Below are 23,732 nucleotides of genomic sequence, written 5' to 3'. Positions count from 1 at the left end.
AAACAAGAAAATTCATCATCTGGTTCATCACCTATTCTCTTTCTTTCTGATGATGATGGAAAACAGCGCGAGCTGAAAAAAAAATAACCAAACAATTTGTATAAAACAACAACGCGAACGCGATAACTGATCTAGATAGATGGAAAATTGTATATTTTTTTTTTAATTTCAACAAACCGGACCTGTGTATATAATGTAACAACAACAACAACAACAACACTTCGAGACACATGTGTATGTATAAAATTGAAAAAAAAATGGTAAAGTTCAATGACTATAATTATAATATCTATACATACACACACTCTATACGATATTTCATTTTCGTTTTTCGTTTGTTGTTGTTGTTGTTGTTATTTTTGTTTCAATTCACAATTAAAGGTAATCGTTCATAGCCTCATAGGTTAACAATAATAACATTGATCTAGTGATCCATTTACATACAAACATAGATGTATGTATGTATGATGAACAACAACAATAATTGCATTTCATTTCATTTTCTATTTCAAGTTTTCGAAATATTTCTTGTCAATTTCTTTTTGATTGAAAAAAAATGATGATGTTGATCACATTAAAACGAAACAAAAAAAAAATCATCATCATAAAGCACATCCACATCATTGCTTTTAGGAATTGAAATCAAAAAAAAAATTGAGCTTAAAAATTTTTTACAAAATCACTCAAATACACACACACACACAGACGAAAAAAAGTTGAAATAATTAACTACATAAACTGATTATTTATTATGAAAGTTGATGATGTAATGAAATGATTTTCATGTTTTTATTTCATTTCAATTTACCTGTATATCATGTGTGTGTGTGTGTGTCTGTGCGTCTGTGTCTGTGTAAATGTGAGAAGAATATTAAGCAGGTTATTATTTATGAAAAAAAAAATTTCAAAGTAATCAACAACAACAATAAAAAAAACAAAAAAAAAACAAAAATTCCAAAAGAAAATTGATTCTCAAAACGATGATGATGATGATGATGATGTCTCCGCACAGTGTGCGCAGCGTTGATTGATTGATCGATTACAAAAAAAAGCAAATTTTTTTTTCCATTGTAAATGTCACTGAACATTATTATTTTCCTAAAAATCCTGACTTGAATTCATTTCAATTTTGTATATATATTGTTTATGATTATAGAAAATCTTAAAGGTCAAAGATTATTATGATTTGGTATTTCAATCACACACACACACACATGGACATGGACATACACTTGAAAATTAATTTGAATATTTTTTTTCGTCCCCCACCCCCCACTAAATCTGATTTCAAATCATTTTGTTGTTTCATTCAATCAATTGTGTAAATCGCTTCAAGAATTCGGATGTGTTGATATTGTGCAACAAGTGTGTTTTATCCACTGTGATTAATAAAAAAAAACACGATGATGATGATGATGATGATGGATACACAAATTATCATATGGGCCAATTTTGCATGCAGTAAAAACAAAGAATTTTTCATCATCATCATCGAAAAAAAAACGATATGTAATTAGGCTGCCAATGCTGATCTATTGTTCTTATTGTTGTTTTTGACTTGATTTTTTTTTCGCTATTCTAATTATTACTTTGATGATGATGATGTAAGATGAAATATGATTGAAAATGGGGAAAAAAAATCCATATCATATGGTGATAATGCTATGTCTGAACTATAAAATAATCAGCAGCCAAGAAAAATTTTCAACAACAACAAAAAAAATGCTGTTGAGCTATCAAAAATCTTTTATCCATCGTCATCATCATCATCACCATCACCATCACCATCATCATCATTTTTATTATTATTATCGATTACAATTTCAATTTCATCATTTGTTTTTGTTCTATATATTGTGTTATTATTGTTGCTGTTGTTTATTGCCGCCATCAAAAGACATTGAATCAATTAAAAGAAAGAAAAAAAAAATTCAATATTCTTTCTGATCCGGTTTGGTTCAACATATTATGATCATTTGCAATGATGATGATGATGATTTCAAAGAACCGGAGAATGAAATAATCAACCAACATCACAATAATATATCACACGTTGATATAGCATTTTTTTTTTTGACCATCACCATCATCATCAGGATTAATTAATACAACATTCTTTTTATCCTTCTACTTGTTTTTCTTCGAAAAATCATCTTGACGAAGAATTAATTTCGATTAATGATGATGATAATAATTAACCAAAGACAGAGTGAGAGAGAGAACGCTATTTTTGACCATCATTATCATTTTATTATCATGCTGTAAGATTTTTTTTTTAAATGTTTTTCAACTTAATTCATTCATTGAAAAAAAAAGAAAACAAAGAAATATAATTATTATTTTATATATTCACTTATAATTAAATACTAATTTGTTGGCAAAATGATCACCATTTTTTTTTGTTCTTGTTATATAGTACATTTAACTCTTTTAATTCATTTTTTGTTGTTGTTGTTGTATCATCAAGATTATCTATTTTTTTCTCTATTAATGATTCTTAATTTATCAAAAAAAAAAAAAAAAAATCCTTTAACGTAAACACCACTCTGTCAAGTTCATCATCATCATCATCATGATCAACAATGAACATCCTGTAGGACACACACACACACACACAAATACTCCGCCTACATTTTTTTTTCTTTTGGAATCCAATTACAAGTTTTTGGGCTTTGAGGGGTTTCATTTCATTTCATAGACCATTATCAATACACGAATACATAAACCGATAACAAATCATCAGATACTGATCATCATTCTGTTTCTTTCTTTCTTTGTTGTTGTTGTTGTTGTTCAATGACGGACATAAAAGAATGAAATGAAAAAAAAATTAATTGTTTGTACCGTATTGTGTACCCCTCCCCTCTCTCTCTCTTTCTCTCTTTCTTTACCGAATTTCTACCGATCATAGAGAATACTATCTCATGATCTAATTAATCACTATAGTGAAAAGGTTCATTAATTTTTTTTCCCTATCTCTCTACGTTTCTACATAGGATATTGTGAACAAATTGTGACCACACAATAAATAAAGCGTGTGTTGGTGGTTGTGATTAATAATTTGTTTTCTATTCGATTCGGTGCAATACTTATTTCATTTATACGATTGTAATATTTACGGTCTACCTTGGTTAATGAATTTTTTTTTCTTTTAAAGTTGATTCTGTTTATATGTAGTATTGATAATTATTTTGCAATTTTTTTTTTTTTTGGTGGAAACATTCATTCGAAACAAACAAAAACAAAAACAAAAAAAAAATGAAAAAACAAGGCCACGCAAGCTTGCGCGACTATACATTGAGCAATTAATAATTATAATAATACAACCGAAATTCGACAAACAATAACAACAACGCACGCAAAGAGATCTAACTCATCTAATCACATATAATTCAGTTGACACGTACGAATTTTTTGTCCATTGATAAAAAAGCATATGACACAATTCTTACAAAATAAATGGTCATTTTCCACAACATTTTTTTTGTGCATTGATCAATCAGTTCCGAATTGAAAATGGAGAGAGAGAGAGAAAAAAAACAACTAAAATTATACAAACGAATACGAAAGTTTATTCCGATTCGAAATCAATCAGAGAATTGAAATGAAAAGAAAGAGGAAGAAATAAAAAAAAATCTCTAGAGAACAATTGGAAAAGACAATTTAACCCCACAAACACACACACACACACACACACACACCACAATAGCCACCGTAACGATGACCATGAAAAAAAAATGAATGAAGAATGTACAAAAAAAAGTGAAATAGTATGGAATTTATGTTCGGTTATTATTTTGGATCATTGGGTTCATAAATTACTGGAAAAAACACAGTGTATATATATTTGGCCCTCCTAAGGTGAAGAAACAACATTTTTTATTTTTATTTTCAACTCTGATGTGATTGACTTGAATAACTACCTAATAATAAACAACACTGACCAGTTTAAAGAAAAAAAAACCTAACCGCGTAAACGGTACCACCACAAGTGGATCAAGTGGAATTGAACAACAACAACGACAACAACGATTGTCCTTGTACTTGTCACCTAAAACCGGGTTAAATGTTGTTAGTGTACGTGTGTGTGTGTGTGTGTTTGTGCAATGACAGGCTAATATTTGGAAAATGAAAAACTGTCATATATTAGAGAAAGGAATTGAATATTTCTTTCCATTTTCATCTGTTTGAAATCAGAAAAATTTTATTCAAAGTGAAAAATATTTTTTTTTCACTTTTGAATATAATCGATTCGTGTGAATGAAAATGAAAATGAACAAGTGACAAACCATTGTGTGTGTGTGTGTGTCATTGGAATAGAATGATGGCCACACGACTTGCTTCTTGAATTGCTTTGTTTTGCTTCAATAAATTTGCCAAACATTAGAGAAAGGTGTCTATGAATAACGAGACTTTATGGAGCCTATGGATCATTCGTGTAAATTATTGTTACCGTTTTTTAAAATGTGAATAAATTAATCAAAAAAAAAAGAATATTCAACAAGCGTATCGAATGTTTTAAATTATTATATATCGTTGAATTAATCAAAAATTGAATAAAATCCCCCCCCCCCAAAAAAAATCAAACGGGTTGAAGATTGAAATAGGTCAAACTAATTTTCTTGAAATTACAAATTATCACAAAACCTCCATTTTTAACCCGAGAATAAATTGATGTTTGTGTGTGTGTGTGTTTGTGTGCTATATTCGGATTTGTATGAATAAATGGATCAAACATTTTCGACCAGCATCTCATAAGCGAAAGCCTCAACAAACTTAAAATGATGATCTTGTCTGTATTTCAACGAAAAAAAAACAACAACAACAAAATATAACATAAATAAACATACACAATACACAGAGCCAAATTGTTCACTTTTGTTTAAACAGAATTTTCTTTCATTTTTTGTTGTTGTTGCAATGATTATGAATTATAGGCTCATCATCATTATAAACATGGCAGCTAATATAATCATAGTAACCATTCATATACACAGTAATCATAATCATCATCATCATCATCGTCATTAGATCTAGATCTGCACACACACACACGCACACACAGCACAAAGAACAAATCATCATTGAATGGACAAAATAAAAACATTATCTACATTAATTCATTCATTCTGGATCATATATATCTATCCTATACCCGATCATCATCATTATTATTATTATCATGATGATAATCATAATCATCATCATCATGATAATAATAATAACCAGGTAACAAAAGAACAACAACAATGATGTTGTTGTACAACATTAAACAACAACAACAACAAGACGATGAAGAAGAATTCATTTGAAATAACGATGTATGGATCTTATTAGATGATGATGATCATCATCATTTTTAAAAAAAAGCCATAGATGCTTATGAGAAAAAAAAAGAAAAATCTTTAGCTATTCATTTTGTTATGGCCTTTATATGTATAATAATAATTATATAGTTTGGATGAGAATGAATGAATGAATGAATGGATACAAACAACAACAACAACAAGTTTTTTATTTTATGAACAAAAAAAATATTAAATTGCATGACATGTGTGTATTATATGTATAATAATGTCGATATATATTGATGATGGTCAATCCACTACAATAATAATAACAACAACTACAACCGGATTATCATCATCTTCGTTGTTGTTGTTGTTTTTCGGCCTTTTTTTTCATCATAAAACAACAAAATTTATGTGAAACTTGTCAGCTAAAAAAAATGAAACTTGGAAAACTAATCCAATAATCACTACAGAAGGTTCCATACACAACTAAATCAAGTTTTTCTTTGGATTTTGTGTGTCCAAAATTTATCGTAAAAACTAATTTTTCTTCAATGAACGATCAATGCATTGGATTCAATCAATAATATCGATTTTTTCCCCATTTTACAGATAAACATTTTGATTAATTGCAATTATATTAATAGTAATTATCATCTACAAACCTATATAATAATTTTGTATCAAATGAAATGAAATTTTCTTCTCCTCATCAAAAATATGAATTTTTCATTATGATGCCAGAAAAAAAAGATGAGTTATAAATAGTATCCGTGCATATAACTACAACAACAACAACAACAAAAAATGACAGGTGAGTTATAACTGATTTTATTCATCATTATCATCATTGGCAAACGTAACAACAACAAATTGGCAATGAATTTTGAATGGGCAGATGTAACAACAACAACAACAACAACAAATCTGAATTAAATTTCAACTATTAAATTTCTATTCTGTACATGGATTTTTATAATTAACCATTCTCGATTATGATCAAATGAAGGCTATACACAACAAACACCTGTTGTTGTTGTTGTTGTTGCTATCCAAAAAAATTTCAAAAACAAAACATCGATTCTATCACGATAATTTTGTTTTGTCCCTCATGAATGTACGGTAATTTTATTTCCGTTTTTTTATATAAACATTATTTTCATCTCAATTTAAATTCAAACAAAAAAAAAATTAACAAAATATTTCCACTTCCATTGATAATCATCATCATCATCATCATCATTGATGATTGATTTGAATGCCTTTAAGCAATGAAAATTTAAAAAAACAACACACAATTGATTTGTATGTGTGTGTGTGTTTGTAAAAACAAAATGAATTAATCACAATAAAAAAAATTTTGGACAAATGAGGATAAAGTCATCAATGGATTAAGAGAGAGAGAGAGAGAGAGAAAAACAAAAAAAAATCGTTGAGCATTTTTTAATTGCCGATTGAATATAAATATAAATAAATAACAAATAACAAAAAGTGAATGAAAAATGAATAAACAAACAAGCTACAAATATAAATCATTAAAAGAGGGCACACACACAAAAAAACGTAAAACAACAAAGAAAAAAAACATAATGGATCGATGTTTACTTGACGATAGCGATGTAATGTATATGCATAATTAAACATTTTTTTTACATTTATAATGCTAGCTGATGATGATAATGTTCAATCATTTTTTCCTCTTTTTATTTAATCGATTGAACAACATTGAATTGGACAACAATATTACATCACAATAATGTAATGTAATGATGATAAAGCTATGAATGAATGAAATGAAATAAAATGGCCTTCGGTAATCATTTTATGGATTTAGATTTAGTCAATTCTCATTGATATTGATGATTCTTTCTTTATTTTGGTTAATCAATTAAATGATGATCGAATCAAGTATTTTTTTTTCTCTGGCCAAAGATAAATCTTTTTAATTTCTTCTGGTTAATTTCCAACAATCAAATCAATCATTATCTTATTACTTTGAAAGGGGTTGCCAAATCCGCCCCTTTGTATGGTTGTTTGTATGTACAACAATCCAATTGTCCACAATTTAATTTCAAATTAAAAAAATTGGCGACATTTCATACCATCATCATCATCATCATTATAATGTGATTACAAAAAAAAAACATAACCACCGATAATTCTTCAATATAAGAATTTTATCATACAAATCAATTGAGAGATTGAATTCCAACCAAGTGAGTGAATCAGAAGTATCATATTTCCATACATTCAAATACAAATTGTTGAAAAAAGAATCCAGCTACTCAAAAAACCATAGTATGAAGAATAGATGGAAATCTATTTGAACATTTTCTTAAAGAAAAGGCGGTGTTAAGGTGGTTTCTAGAGGCGGAGACTATTCGAATATATATATTATAATGTATTGCTGTTTTGTAGGTTGTTTATAATCATCACCATCATTATTTTGTGCGCATCTGCGCACATAGAGTATTATATTGTCTCTCTCTCACACACAATGTGTGTGGAATCAAAAATGTAAAAATATTACACACACACATTCATTGATATAATATTCAGCCAGCAAACTAGCCATCAAGCCAGCCAGTCTGTCGATTCGTATCGGTCATTCAGTTCAGTTCATCAGTTGTTCACAACAGGTTATTTTGATTTTGATTTGTTTAACAAACAAACAAACAAAAAAAAATCGAAATTTTTTTTGCAACATCAGAAATCACAAGACATAATCAGTGTAAGTGTGTGTGTGTGATATATTTGATTCCATAATCAAGTGTATTGTGTTATTGACCAGATTGAAATGTCCATTCTATATGATCATTTGTTTTCATCATCATCGTCATTACAAAATTATTCTACCAACAACAGCAACAGTAATAATAATAATAATAATAATAATTCAAAATTAATGAATAAAATGATGCTAATGACAATGATGGACAATCATTCTATTCACCATCATCATAATAATCATCATTATCATAATAATCAAACAACAACAACAACAACAACGACTACACCACCATCATCATCACCACCACCAATAATAAATAATAACGATACAATTATAACAACACAATCATCATCATCATCATTGTCACCATATTTTATAAATGGTAATAATTTACCAATTATAAAATCAGAAATAAATGAATCATCATCATCAGCATCATTTTCACCATTATCATATCGTTCATCAATAACGGATGAAGCTGATCAAATTGTACCAGATTGTACAGCCACTGCAACAACAATAATGACAATGACAAATAATCGCCATAATCAACTTCAACATCATCAACAACAGCATCCATATCATCATCATCATATTTATAATCATCAACATACTAATAATAATCATCATTATAATCATCATCATCATCATCATCATCCACATCAACATCATCATTTTAATCCATATCAACAAACCCATCACCAACATCATCATCATCCATATAATGCAAGTATTTCACCAAATTCATTATGGTCATCAACAATATCACCAACGACCACAATGAACAATATTATTGAGGTAACTGTACGATTATTATTATTATTGTTATTGTTAAGAGCAAAAAAAAAAAAAAAATTTAAAAATGTCGAAAAGAGAAGATACCACTCTTCTTTTACCACAACGACAACATATAAATGGCATGCAAATTCGATAATAATATGTTGATCAACAACAACAACAACAACCAAAACAAAAACTTTGAATAAAGGAATCGAAGAAAAAGTTCAAAAAAAAAAACAAAATTGTTTGAACAATAAAGTTTATAATTATAACCTATCATGATATATTTCATAGTTAAATTTCTTAATTGTTGGTTTTCTTGTTGTTGTTTGAAATTTTGTTTTTTTTTCGTTGGTTAATTATCGGTTTTTTTTTTGATTATAACCATTTATCAAACACACACACACACACACACACACGCAAATACGCCCACCATTTACATGTAGAATGTACATAAAGCACCAATAAATTTTTTTTTTAAACAGAATTATCAATCTGACAAATCTTTGTGTGCTTGTGTTTTACAGTATTATCATTGATATTAGATTGGTGGACAAAAAAAACACCACATTGTCTATGTCTACATAATTATAAGAAAAAAAAAATTCTAGCCATATTTTATTAGATTTGGAAAAAATTTGGAAAAGAAAAAAAAACAAAATCAAATATTTGGTCCTGGTTTTTATATGTGTATGTTTTTTTTCACTGATTCAGGCCATTTCAGAAAAAAAAAATTCTTTTCTCATCACAAAAAAAATTCACATTCTTCAAGTTCATTTTTTCTATTTATTTATGTACAACTATCATTTCTGATATGGAATATTTGATAAAAATAACGAAACAACAACTAGTGAAATTCGTGTTTGATTTTATCACTCTTCTATTTATTTATATTTGTTTTTTTTTTCTTTTGATTATTTTTGTCCGTTTACAATATACATGTATACATGTAAATATAGTAACATGTTGTAAAATGACGAACAAAACATAAAAAAAAACAAACAAACAAGACAAAATAAATAAATATAAAAAAAATCGTACAATTTTCTAATTATCATCATCAACATGGATCATCATCATTGCAGATGATCATCATGATGATGATTATTATTATCATGATCATCGTGTTACAATTATTGCTCATTTTTTTTTGTTAGAATATTGACACTTATGGAATGGAATTTTCACTAATTCAATAAATTCGGGCAATAAAAAAAAGACCTATACCATAGCCGGCACACAGTGTTCTGAATTTCGTTCAGTTTTTTTTCTGTTTTTTTTTTAGTTTTTTTTCCATTTCAAACACTTGTTGCTGTTCATATATGATGCTGAAAGAGAATTTGATGTGGCCGTGTGGCTGTATCATTTCATTATTTGTATTCAGGAATTTTCCTACTACCTATACACACAACGAACACACACATACACACACACACTGAACTTATTATTATTATTATTATTATGCAAAGTTATATAACATTAACTTTTCATTGAAAAAAAGCCATAAAGTCATTTCATGTGAATGTGATTTTACCCTGTGTGTGCGTGTGCATATGTGTGTGTAGCAATCAAAATGACCATTATATTTTATTATAAATAAATAATTTTCAAATCATTCAACATGGTATTGAGAAAGAGCAATAGAGAATCATAAAAAAAATACGATTCAATACATTCGAATTGCACCAAAAAAAAAAAAAAATTATTGGTACCATATAGATCAACAGTATTGTGAATTGTTTAATTGTTATTGAAATTACAATTATACAATGATTATAAAAAAAAAGAAATTAGCATAATTCGTCATCGTTGTGTGTTGTGTTTTTTGCAACATATAAATTGATTATAAACATGAAATTCTTCAATTGTTTGTGGCTCTTTCTCTCTTTCTCTCTATCTCTATATGAAAAACAAAAATTATTCCTTTGGGCGAAAATCCAAAGACCCAAAGAAAAGAAAAAGAGTTTGACAGGTCCGTAATGGTCATAAAATAATTGACAATACCAATTTCACCAAAGAAAAAAAAACTGAAACCAGTAATTTTTTTGTCTTGTTTTGTTTTATTTCAAATTTTCCACATTTAAATTACTAAACACACACACACTTGTAGTCTGTTGAGCAATTTGTTGTTTTTTTTCTGTTTTTTTTCTTAAGAAAAATTAGTAAACAATTTTAAACAAAACAAAACAAGAAAAAATGTAATTTAAATTTGAAAATATCAATGACTTTTATTTATTTATTTATCAGCAAAAAAAATTATTATTCTTATACACACACTTTTTTTTTGTTTCCATTATGTCCTTATTTGAAACAACAACAACAAAAAAGGTCAAGAAAGATCAAGATCAAGATCATTAATGATGATGATGATCCGAGGGGGTTGTCAAATTCATCTTAAGACAACATATGATGATGATGCTCATTCATACACATACACACACACATTACATATACAAGTGTTGCTTGCTTTACTTGTTATTCAACAAAATAAGCAACAAGTATTTGATCAAAAATTGAATGTTTGTTTTTTAATTGCATTGATGATAGTTCTTTCGTGTATATATTTACAGCATGCGTAACATCGTCAAGTGTTACGCATGCTGTAAGTATTTTTTTTTTTTTTTTTTTTTGGTTTTACTACAATCAAAAAAGGTGTTCAAGAAGATAGAAAAGATGATCACGAAATAAAAATAATTCTCATCATCATCATCATCATCATTATGAATGATCATTACACCTACCTTTTTTTTCTCTTCATATTTTTTGTTGTCGTCGTGAAGAAATAATAACAAACACAACAACCAAATAAAAAAAAATGAGAAAGAAAATCGGTTTTACAGGATGGAACAATTAAACATAAAAAAAACGGACAACAACAGCGAAAAAAAAGGTCAAATCGAGACCGGAAGTTTTACTTGTGTGTGTGTGTGTGCGCGCACTGGGATAACATAACATAAATGTTTATTTTACTATTTAGCTCGCGTAACAAATGATAAAATTTTTGTGTGTATTAACAACAACAACGTTAAGTCAACAATGAATAAACTAATCATCAATTAATAATCAAATAAACACACACATACAGCAAATGGATGAACTATCTACCCTCCATCCATATACAGATCCTTCAAAGTAACAAAAAAAAAATCATAAATATTTGAAAACTCACATCTCGTATTTTTTGGCTTTATTTTACTTTGAAAAAAAAACTAAAGAGCCAGTAAATCACTATACTGTAATGAAATTTATATTTCAGGTTCATAATTAAAATTACGTACATTGCAAGAAAGAAAAAGAGAGATCGAACTAAAAAAAAAAAAATTCGGATGTTGTTTATCAAATTACGAAGTATACGCACACACACACACACACACACACACTCATAAAGTGTCATGAATTATTTTGAATAATTCACATTCAATCACACATAACATAACATAACAGGCAATACAAATGAGAAAAATTTGCCCGGATTATCATGGTTGTTGTTGCTGTTGTTGTTGTTGTTGGTCATTCATTTTAATTTATTATCGCAATTTTTTTCTGGTCATAATAATAAACTAAAATGGCCGAAAGCATATATATAAAAGTAGCAAGTTTTTTTTCAGGGAAAAAATTCACCGGCGTAGCAATGTGTCAAGCAAGCTATGCTTGGCTGTAAGTGAAAATGATATTTCGTAATTTTTTTTTTTTTTTTTTTTTTTTTTTGGTGAGATATTATTATTATTATGGAAAATAATAAAGAAGGAAATTGACAGAAACATTTCCATCGTCATCATCATCATCATCATCATCATTATCATTAAACCTAATAAATCATGAGCTTAACATGAGGCCTTGCATGATCATTTGATTTGATTTTAAGCTTAAAATCCGTTTTTGTATACAAAATGTATATATACGTGTGTGTGTATGTGTGTGTCTAAATATTTTGACTTTTTTTTCCATTTTATTCATAACCATGACTACTTTGTTTCCACATTTTATAAATCTAGATCAATGCGTTAATCCATGATTCATTATTATGCAAAATGTGCATCCATTTTTTTCCGGTTCGTTGTTGTTGTTTTTGTTGTTGAAAGATTAATTTGGAATTTGAATTTTTTTTTCTCTTGTGCTTCAAAAAAGAGGTGTTGGTTGCGCAAGCTAGGTCAAAAAAATTTTTTCCGACTTTTTTCCCACTTGTTATTTTGTTATCGTCGGTTCCGGTGGTGATGATTGACTTTAATCAAAAAAAAAAAAAAAAAGTTTTAGGCCTGTGGTGTTGAAATGTCAAGATGATGATGATGATGAGAACTTTGGACCTCTCTCTTTCTATCAATTTGTTGACCGACTGACATATGTGGCAAATTGATGAATGTTTGGTACAGAAAAAAAAATCAAAATTCACAAGGTCAATAAATTGTGTCAAATATTGATCTATGTATGGTCTGTTGAGCTTCTGATGATGATCAAAAAAATTTTTTTTTTGCCATTTTTTTCCATTCATTCATTTCATTTTATCTGTGTGTGGACCACAGACTGTGTGGTTTTCCAATTATGCCAATATCATTCAATGATGATAATGAAAAAAGAAGAAAGAATTTCGAAAAAAAATTCGGTAGAAAAAAAAACAGAATAAATTTCATCATTCCAATCATTATCATCAGGAATGCATCAATTTTGGACATTAATTTTTTCTTTTTCTTGTTTTTTTTTTGGTTCTAAAAAAAATCTTTAATGTTTGCCCTACGGCTTTTTGGCTATCAATATATGTGTGCGCGAAAGAGCGGTGTCAATGTCAGCGAGAGAGAGAGAGAGAGAGAGAGAGAGAGAGAGAGAGAGAGAGAGAGAGAGAGAGGGGGTTCATTGATTGAATTCCAGTTCGATTTTTTTTTCGGATTTTCGATCTGATCGAATGATTGAATTGAATGATGGTGACCACCACCAAATAGACTTATCATCACCTTTTTTTTGTTGTTGATCGTAATTTTCCAATTTTTTTTCATCGCAAAAAAAATCCATCCATCCATCCTACAACATCAAACACTAATTATAACCCACCATGTGTGCGTGTGTGTGTGTGTCAAGAGGATTTATGAACGTTTATAAATTATCAATTCATTCGCGCCAATCATCGATTAATTATTATTACACACACACACACACACACACACACACACACACACACACACACACACACACACACACACACACACACACACACACACACACACACACACACACACACACACACACACGCTGATCAAAATCAAAGGTTATCTAAACGATTTTTTTTTTGGCCCTCACATAAAATTTGATTTGCAAGGAAAAAAAATTCCGAAAATTTTCTCGGTTTTTTTTCTTGTTGCTTGATTGGAAATGATAATTAAACATGTGAATTCTTTTTTTATTTATTTATTTATTTTCTGTTGTTTTTTTATGACATTTAGGAAAAACAGCCAACAATTTCATTGCAGCAGCAACAGCAACAGCAACAAACATTGTCTAGTTTTCATCATCATCATCATCCTCAACAACAGCAGCAACAGCCAATAAATTATATTGAACAATCATCATCAAAATCATCATCATCATCATCACCGAAATCAATCGATTCTAATTATAATAATCATTTTAATGATAATAATAATGATAATCAACAACAACAACAGCAACAGAAATCATCATTATCAATATCAATATCGGTCAATATGGATCATCGTTCAACGAATAATAATTCAAATGTTGGTTATCAACAACAACAACAACAACAACAGCAACAACCATCAACATTTGCAACTGCCACCACTACCACAACAAACACACCGGATTCAATGCATTTTAAAGCACAAATATTAGATAATGCTAATATTGAATCATCAGCCACATATATTTATGATAATAATAATTTTATGCAACCACCACTACCGCCACCAACAACAGTAACAAATAATATGATGATTATGTCACCATCAACGGCTATAATGAATCCAATTTTATCGATTGAATCCAATCCATCATCATCGTATGAACAATTTGTTCAAACAATTGGTAACCAACATCATCATCATCATCATAATCATCTCAATCAACAACAGCATCAACAATCATTAATGATGAATGGAAATCCACGTACAACAACAACTACTAGTAGTAGTAGTAGTTATCCATTATCATTATCATCATCATCATCAATTACAAATAATATTACTGGATATGGAATTGCGACTAATTGGAATAATGATACTGGATCAACAGATACGACAATATATCAACATCACCATCATCAACAACAACATTATCCAATTGAAGCATCAACATCATCATCATCATCATCAGATATATCCGGTTATAATCAACAACAATATGGATCATCATCATTTGGAACAACAATAACAACAACATCAATGTATACAAATACATTTTCAACACCAACATCGTCAATTAAATCACAGTTATCATTATCATCATCGTCATCATCATCATCATCACCATCAACAACAACAACAACAACATCAAGATATATGCCACCAACACCACCTAGTTCAGAACCAGGTTCACCAGGTTCATCAGCATCATCATCATCATCATCAACATCAACATCAACTACAACACAAACAACGAATAATCATAATCAACAATCCATTCATCACCAATTGAATAAATCAACATCACCATCATTGTCGGTTCACACGATTAACAATAGTAATCAAACGATTTCACCTGCATATCATATGGATAATAACTGTGTGAAAAATACGGTTGTGTTGGCCCAATTTTCTTCTTCTTCTTCTTCTTCTCCTTCTCAAGTGTCCTCAATTCCATCCTCATCAACGTCTCGTAATTCGAGTTCAACAAATACTACTACCACAACAACAGAAGCAGCAGCGGCGAAAATAACAACGAAAACAACAATAACAGAAAAATCAAAAACGGTACACCTGAATCGAAATGGTACAACAGCAGCAATACGAACAACAATAGTGAACGGTAATCAACGGCAACAAGGTACCGGGCAATCATCATCATCATCATCGGTCAAAGCACTTTCTCATCGAATGTTTGGTGCCGGTACGTCCGGTATATTATCTACTACAGCAACAAGTGGTAGTAGTAGTAGTAGTAGTACCAACGGTGTTCCAGGATCAAGATTTAATATAGAAAATACATCACCAACAACAATTATAATAACACCACAGCCAAGATATAATCGACGAAATAATCCTGAACTAGAAAAACGTCGTATACACCGTTGTGATTATCCAGGTTAGTAGGTATTTTATAGCAGCATTAGTAGCATAAAGAAAAGAGAATAATATAATGTGATTGACCATGAAACATTCTCTCGTGTTGTGTTACCCGAAATACGGTCATTTATAATGGTTTGGGAAACAATAAAAAAAAAGTTTGGGAAAGTGAATGTTACGGATTGCTTTCCATTGTTTGTCTGTTGGTGTGATCGGAAATAATTTTTTTTATTGGTTGTCATCGTTTTTTGTACGTAGTTTGTAGACGACAACAACAAAAACCGGGTACATTAACTAGATTTCGGACCATCATGATGATGATGATTATTATTATTATTGATTTGGGCAGCTGTGTGTTTCAGATGACATTTACCTAGTCGGTCAATCAAGTGATAAGAATGATAAACAACAACAACACACACACACATCACTGACCAAAATAGTCAGTTTTTCCGTTCCAAAATGACCGGAAAGATCTGAATTTATTTATTCATCACTTTGAGATCTTTTTTTTCTCTCTATTTTTGATCACACAGAAACATCACACACACACGACAATTTGTCATTTCAATAATTTGCTGTTGTTTCCAAAATTTTTGTAATAGCTACACACACACACACACACACATAAACATTATTCTCTATGTATGCATGAAGAGAGAAAGAGAAGCTCATTACTTAATTAATGTAATGGAATTTAATTGTTTTGTTTTGTTGTTGTTCTCATCATCATCATCATCATGATCATCAATGACATGAAAACATGTCATCATGATCAATGGAATGATAGGAATGTATTGCGTGTAGAAAATTGATGTTTTTATTATTTGTTTGTTGTATTTTTTTTTTATTTCATTTATTTCAATTCAGAAAAGAAAAGATCATTTAGCGCTTCCTTCGTTTTCTTTTTGTTTTTTCTGTTTGTTTTTTTTGTTTGTTTTCATCATTATCATTTAAAGATGATGATTACAAAGATCATTCATTAGCTGTATAATTATCGTTGATGATGTTCATCATCATCATCATCATCAACATAAAAACAATGACAACAACAACCCAGATAATAACAAGTTAATTGGAATTTTTCTTTTTTAAACTTTGTAATTTTTCTTTTCATTTGTCATTTGGAATTTATTTCAATTTAGTAGTAGTAGTAGTAATAGTAGTAGCAGTAGCAATGTCATTAAATAGGCATTATAAGATAATTATTATTATTATTGTCAAGATTATTTAGCACCACATTATCATCATCATCAAGACCAAAAAAAAGAATTTTGACCATCCTGTATTTGATGATGACTATATGTGTTTAACACACACACACACACAAGTAATATATCATCATGAATGAAAAAATAGCAAATTTATAAATGTAAAAATGAATGATGGCCATTTTGAGATGATGACACATTTTTTTTTTTTTTTTTTTTTTTTTTGGTAATTGGATGTATAGTTTTTTTTTATTATTTCTTTGTTTTTGTTTTTTTCATTCTTGAAATCGAAGGGAAAAAAAATTTTTAAGAATGAAAACTGAAAGAATGTGTGTGTGTGTCTAAATTTCTAATTTTTTTTTAATTTTATTCCTTACTTCTAGGTTGTACAAAAGTTTATACAAAAAGTTCACATCTGAAAGCCCATCAACGAATACATACAGGTAAGTTTTAATCATCAATCCTTTCAATATTACCAAAACAAAACAAAAAATAAATGGATAAACCAGATTTTCAAGGTTGAAATCCGGTTTTTTTTCGATAAAAAAAAAACACTAGACACACACAAAAAAAATACATCATTAATATCAGCTAATCATAACCGGAAATTGCATCTAGATAATCTAGATATGAAAAAAAAGATGAATTAAGAAGAAGAAAAAAATGAATCTAGACACATTTGGTTATCTAAGAAAAAAAACCTAGTAGTAGTAGTAGTGACGCGTGAATATCATTTATTTTTTCATTCTTCAATAGTGATGATCGATCGTTTTGATTGAGCTAGAATGAAAAAAAATGATTTGATAGCAATTAGTGAATATATGATCATCGTTGTCGTATACAGATTCACCTCTCTCTCTCTGGTTTCATTCATTCATGGTACTCGAATCCAGTGCCTTTGGCAATCATAATATCATAATGATGAATTTTTTTTGTGAATGAAATTTTTTTTTGATTGACCAGTGATTAATAATTAATATGTAATTTTATTTTTTTCCATCTCTTTAATATCGTTATCGTTTTTTTTCATTCATGAAACAAAAAACAGGTGAAAAACCATATAGATGTCAATGGCCTGAATGTCAATGGCGTTTTGCACGATCGGATGAATTAACACGCCATTATCGTAAACATACTGGTGCTAAACCATTTCAATGTAAAGTTTGTGAACGTTCATTTGCACGTTCTGATCATTTAGCATTACATATGAAAAGACATATGCCTAAACCACATAAACAACAACAACAACAACAACAACCACAACATCAAAATCATCAACATCAACAACAAACACATCATCATCATCATCATCTTCATCATCATCATGTAGCAGGATCAATGATTACAAATAATTTGAATAATATGTCAATTGTTGCAACACATTAATTAATTGATTTTTATTTTTATTTTTTCTGTAAAGAATTTGTAAATATTTTATCACATCAATAAAAACCAATTAACATGGCGCCTACACACACACAAATGACGTACTGATTTATTTTTTGCACGCACACACCCACACACAGACACACACATACAGTGAACAGTATTTTTTTTCACATTAATCATTTCAACAAATTTCTCATCATCAGATTTTGATAATAATTTTTTTGACACACACACACACACCTACCATCACACAAATCAATCATCACCAATGACACAATACATAACCTATGAGCAATACTCAATTTGAAAAAAAAAATTTCATTCTGTATTTCAATGGTATATGATTTTTTTTTCACAGATTTATTATTTGATTATTTGTAAATATATAAAGAATTTCAATTTCAATTTAAAAAAAAAAACATATACACACCCACAAATCACTCATTATTAATTAAAAATAACACGCCCAATATTGTGTGTGTGTAGCACTATAATAATTGAGAATTTTATTTTTAAATGAACAAAAATAAAAAAAAATGATGCGCACACGCATCACTCCCAATGTTTTTTTTTTTTTTTTGGTATGTTTATGTTGGTAAGTTCAGTGTGTGTGTGTGTGTGTGAGCGTGTTTCGGTTTTTATGTCTACCATCAAATGGGCGTCAAAATTAATCAGTCATTGAAACACTATAACGAAAGAAAAAAAAAATTCATCATTTCACAAAGGAAATATGCACATATAAAATCGGAATCCATGAACAACAAACAAAAAAGACCACCATCAATGAATTTGAAAAAAAAAATTTCTCATTCATAATATTGTAGTGATGATGATGATGATGATTGTACCTGGAACGAATTCTAATTATCATTATTATGGGAAATGTCAATGATAAATATGATAATCAATCTCATCAAAATTTTTACCCATCAAATTATATAGAACACACAAAAAAATAAATCTGTGTGACAGTCAAACACTAAAACACACACACACACACTCAAACACACGCACGCAATTTTCAGAGTTAAAATTGTGAATTAATCGACAAAACAAGTAAAAAAAAAATTCTGTGTTGGCGTTATGTTGTTTAAATGATGATCATCATCATCATTTATATATAAATGGATGGATAAAAAATAAAACGAAAAAAAAAATTAACTATAATGCGTGTGTATATGTGTGTGTGATCATGTCATTTGTAATTTTTTTTTTATACATGTGGTAGCTATGATTTTATGATGATCATTATGATAATGGCTTCTGTGTATCCTTTCAAGTGATAATAATTATGATGATGATGATGATGATGACATAGTCACTGTGTGTATGTGTGTGTATGACATTTGATGGCCGATTTAATCGAATGATGATGATGATGAAAAATTCACATACACACATACACATTACATAAATGGTCAATGTGAGATTATTATTATTATTATTGATTTGATTTGTCGTAAACATCACACATCATCAACATCATCATTCAACATCACGAGAACAAAATTCTTGAAATGCAAATGAAAATTCAATCGACGACAACGATAACGCCATCTGTTGTTGGTGAATGGATTGATTCACATATAATTCGAAATTCGAATTCAATTTATGGAAAAATTATACACACAACACAATCAATTATTTCGTAAAAGAAAAATTAAAAAATTCAATGTAAATATCAACCATACATTTATTTAGTGAATTATATATCAAATAAAATATATAGATCAATATATTTACAAATGTGATAAAGAATATTTTCTATTTAAAAAATTATGAAAAAGAAGATTCCAATTGCAATTGATTTGTTTTTGTTTTTGGTTTTTTTTTTTTTTTGATTTCGTTCATTTGAAAAAGAAATGAAAAAAAAAATAAAAACAAATCTGACCACCATCCATCCTTATCATTATCATTGTTGGTGAAAAGAAAATTTTTTTTGGTGAAAATTTGCACAGATATATGTGATAGGCGGTGGTGTTGTTGTGAACAAACTTAATGAATTGGTTTTTTTTTCGATCTAATCGAATCAATAGGATGAATGGGATAAAATCGACCGTTTGTTTGTTTGTTTAAGTGTCGATAAAATATTGAGAGACAGAGAGAAAGTGATGAAAAAATAAACCGTTAAGAAAATCAACAAATTAATAGTGGTTTGTTTCGACATTTTAGACGACGATGATTAAAGAACGAGAAACAAAAAAAATAAAAGAAAAAACAAAAATCTTCGGTCTTGATTTGGGATGATTCAGAAGAGAAAAAGCATATTAGATCATTAATAATTCACATATTAGATAGACAAGATCAGATCTATCATCATTTATCCTATTATTGATTGTTATTTTTTCTTCATAAATTCTATGATGATGCTGTTTTGTTGAGCTAATTATTATTATCACCATCATTATTGATTATTTCAATCAAATCATCATCATCATCATCATCCGATTCCGATTCTTCTACATTTTGTCGATTTTCAGATAAACTGTAATAATTTAAAATAATTAGATATATTCAATTGAGGTTATCAAAACACTTACATATTATTTTCTAGATTATTATTTTGATTCATTTGTGAATTTAATTGTGCCGTTGATGACAAATTATTAGTAGTATTTGTTGTTGATGTGATCGGCCTTAATCTTCCATCAAGAATATTTTCAATAGTAAGCTCAACTGATCGAGTATTACGAAGATCATCCAATATTGATGTAAGAGAAAATTGAGGAAACCATTCCAACACTTGTTGTCCCATATAATCAATCTGTTGCTGTGGTTGTTGCAAATAATCTGGAAATGCTTGTTCATTTCGTGTAACTGATGCATTGATATTTATATCCATTATGTTTGGCCTGGTAACTTCCACCGAAAATGATGGTAACCATGTTGCATAACGTGAACCATCAAAATGAAAGAATCGTGTATTACCAGGACGAAGGCCGGCAAGATTGGCGATGTTTGCTAAATCTTCAAAACCGGTACCTCCAGCTATATTTTGAACATTACCACCAACACCAACGCCAGCCATAGTACCACCCGAACGACCATCAATAGCTGTTGAAGATGATCGATTTTGATCACGTTGTCGTAATGAATGGCGACATGTTGGACAACTTGTATCCTGTTCCAGCCATGATCTAAGACAAGCAGTATGAAAAAAATGGCCACAAGGTAATCGCCTTGCATTCTCCATACGATCCCAACATATTGCGCAATCATTATTCTCATCGGTTAATTCATCACGTGTGGCTGTTGGGAAATTCTCTTCCATCAAATTCAAAACCTATTTAACAGAAACGAAAAAAAATAAAAAAAAATCAGTAATCATGGATAAAATTATATGAAAAATGTTCATTACCTGGAGATAATTACGATGTTTTTTTAAACGACGAATAATATCGGTAAATATTGAACGTAATTGTATCAATATGACAACACTTGATACGGATAAAATGATATTACCGGATGAAAGCATATGGATATGATGACAAAAATCGATTGACAGTACGGATAGATCAAATATAAGCTCTATATAATAGATGATTGCCGTACGTTTTTCCCATATTGAATCACGCCGTAAATCGCATAAATGTATGATATACAATATAAGACATTGCAATGAACGTAATGAAATTATCGATACTTCACAGATGAGAAATGCGCCGATACTTAAACTTGTGTGATTACCGACAATAACACCAATAATGAATAATGGTAATGTTGACATCAATATCGACACAAGTAATGTAAGTAATTTTATATGTTCAAATCTTGAAATTGTTGGTGTATTGGCTAGAAAACTATAACGTTCTTTACAAAGATTTGTCAATAAAAACATGAAACCAAGTACGGAAAACCATGCACACCATAATATTAATTCATCCATATATTGTACATTGATAACGCTAAATACGAATATGAATTTATAAAGTAAAAAATTCCAAAATTTATCCCGTAATAATTGCTGCTCGGATGCACGAAGATCACCAAATACTAATTTTTGTATTAATTTTCCGAATAATATCAATAAACAATAGCTCATATTGATCAATGTCCATACGCAAAGTGGTTCATGTATCATAATATATGTTACATTCAATAATGTAACAAAACGTTGATTCTTTAATAATTCATTCAATGTAATTGAATCATTTGGATATCGAAATAATGATTCAATGAATGCATTACGTAATGTATAATTATTTGCTGTTGTACCATATGATAATTCGATCGTTCCATTATTCTGATTAAGATGATCTTTAATACCATCATTGGTTATTATAATATTTGTTGTTGTTGTATTCGATACGATAATATTACCATTAACAACATTTGAATCCGTATGATGATGAGTATTATTACTATTATTATTATTATCAACAGCTGATTGTATGAATAAAAATTCATTTAATTTCCAATCCGGTTCGGAGGACACTTGAAATGCATAATAAATGGCACAGCTAAGTAATAAAAAACTTATGCTTGCATATGTTTGCAAACTAGGCAATGGTAATATTTCCGGTGCGTCCAAAAAATTTGGCATTTTGAAATTTTTTTGTCGATGATGATAATGATGATGATGATGATGATAGTCAAATTATTTCTTTCCAATAACAATAATTGTTTTTTTTTGTTTCAATGATGAAAAAATAAAATTAAAATTCAATTTGAATTCGATATAATTGATTTGGTTTTTTTCAAAAGGTCGATTCAAAAACAAACAAACAATCGATCACAAATTCTTTATCGATTCACATCACTTCAATATATTATTCGATCGAATGTTTTCCAATGATTATGTTGGTGATTATATTGAGTCATGGTCACAATGTATAAAAATGAAAAATTTTTTCTCTGGTAAACATGGTGATGATGACAAAGAAGAAAGAAAAAAATTAATTCATTTCATTTCATCAAAAAAAAATAATCTTTGACATTATTTCGTTGATAAATTTTTTTTTGTTGTTTTTTTTATTATACTGTATTGAAAAGGACAAAAGTTACGTACGCATAATGATGAATACATGCACATATACAACACACAAATCAACGCATCACACAAACACAAGCACACATAAAATACCCTTATTCGACTATATCT

The 23,732-nt window shown here is 29.0% G+C and overlaps 2 protein-coding genes across 2 annotated transcripts; one reads left to right on the top strand and one right to left on the bottom strand.

Moving 5' to 3' along the window:
- The first annotated feature begins 7,925 nt into the window (after positions 1-7,925).
- LOC124490257 (uncharacterized) lies at positions 7,926-19,082 on the top strand. Its single transcript, XM_075730515.1, has 4 exons — positions 7,926-8,820; positions 14,235-16,050; positions 17,626-17,685; positions 18,291-19,082. Exons 1-4 carry the CDS (start codon positions 8,089-8,091, stop codon positions 18,626-18,628), a joined length of 2,946 nt encoding a protein of 981 aa, XP_075586630.1. The 5' UTR covers positions 7,926-8,088; the 3' UTR covers positions 18,629-19,082.
- A 1,224-nt stretch (positions 19,083-20,306) lies between these two features.
- On the bottom strand, positions 20,307-23,692 carry LOC124491093 (E3 ubiquitin-protein ligase AMFR). Its single transcript, XM_047053705.2, has 3 exons — positions 21,990-23,692; positions 21,172-21,914; positions 20,307-21,116 (listed from the first exon to the last, which is right to left on the bottom strand). Exons 1-3 carry the CDS (start codon positions 23,172-23,174, stop codon positions 21,014-21,016), a joined length of 2,031 nt encoding a protein of 676 aa, XP_046909661.2. The 5' UTR covers positions 23,175-23,692; the 3' UTR covers positions 20,307-21,013.
- Positions 23,693-23,732: the final 40 nt, after the last annotated feature.

Source organism: Dermatophagoides farinae, chromosome 4, assembly GCF_024713945.1.
Source record: "Dermatophagoides farinae isolate YC_2012a chromosome 4, ASM2471394v1, whole genome shotgun sequence".
Taxonomy (NCBI): Eukaryota; Metazoa; Arthropoda; class Arachnida; order Sarcoptiformes; family Pyroglyphidae; genus Dermatophagoides; species Dermatophagoides farinae.
The sequence above is the reverse complement of the archived record's forward strand: the minus strand, read 5'-3'. Positions and strand labels throughout refer to the sequence as shown.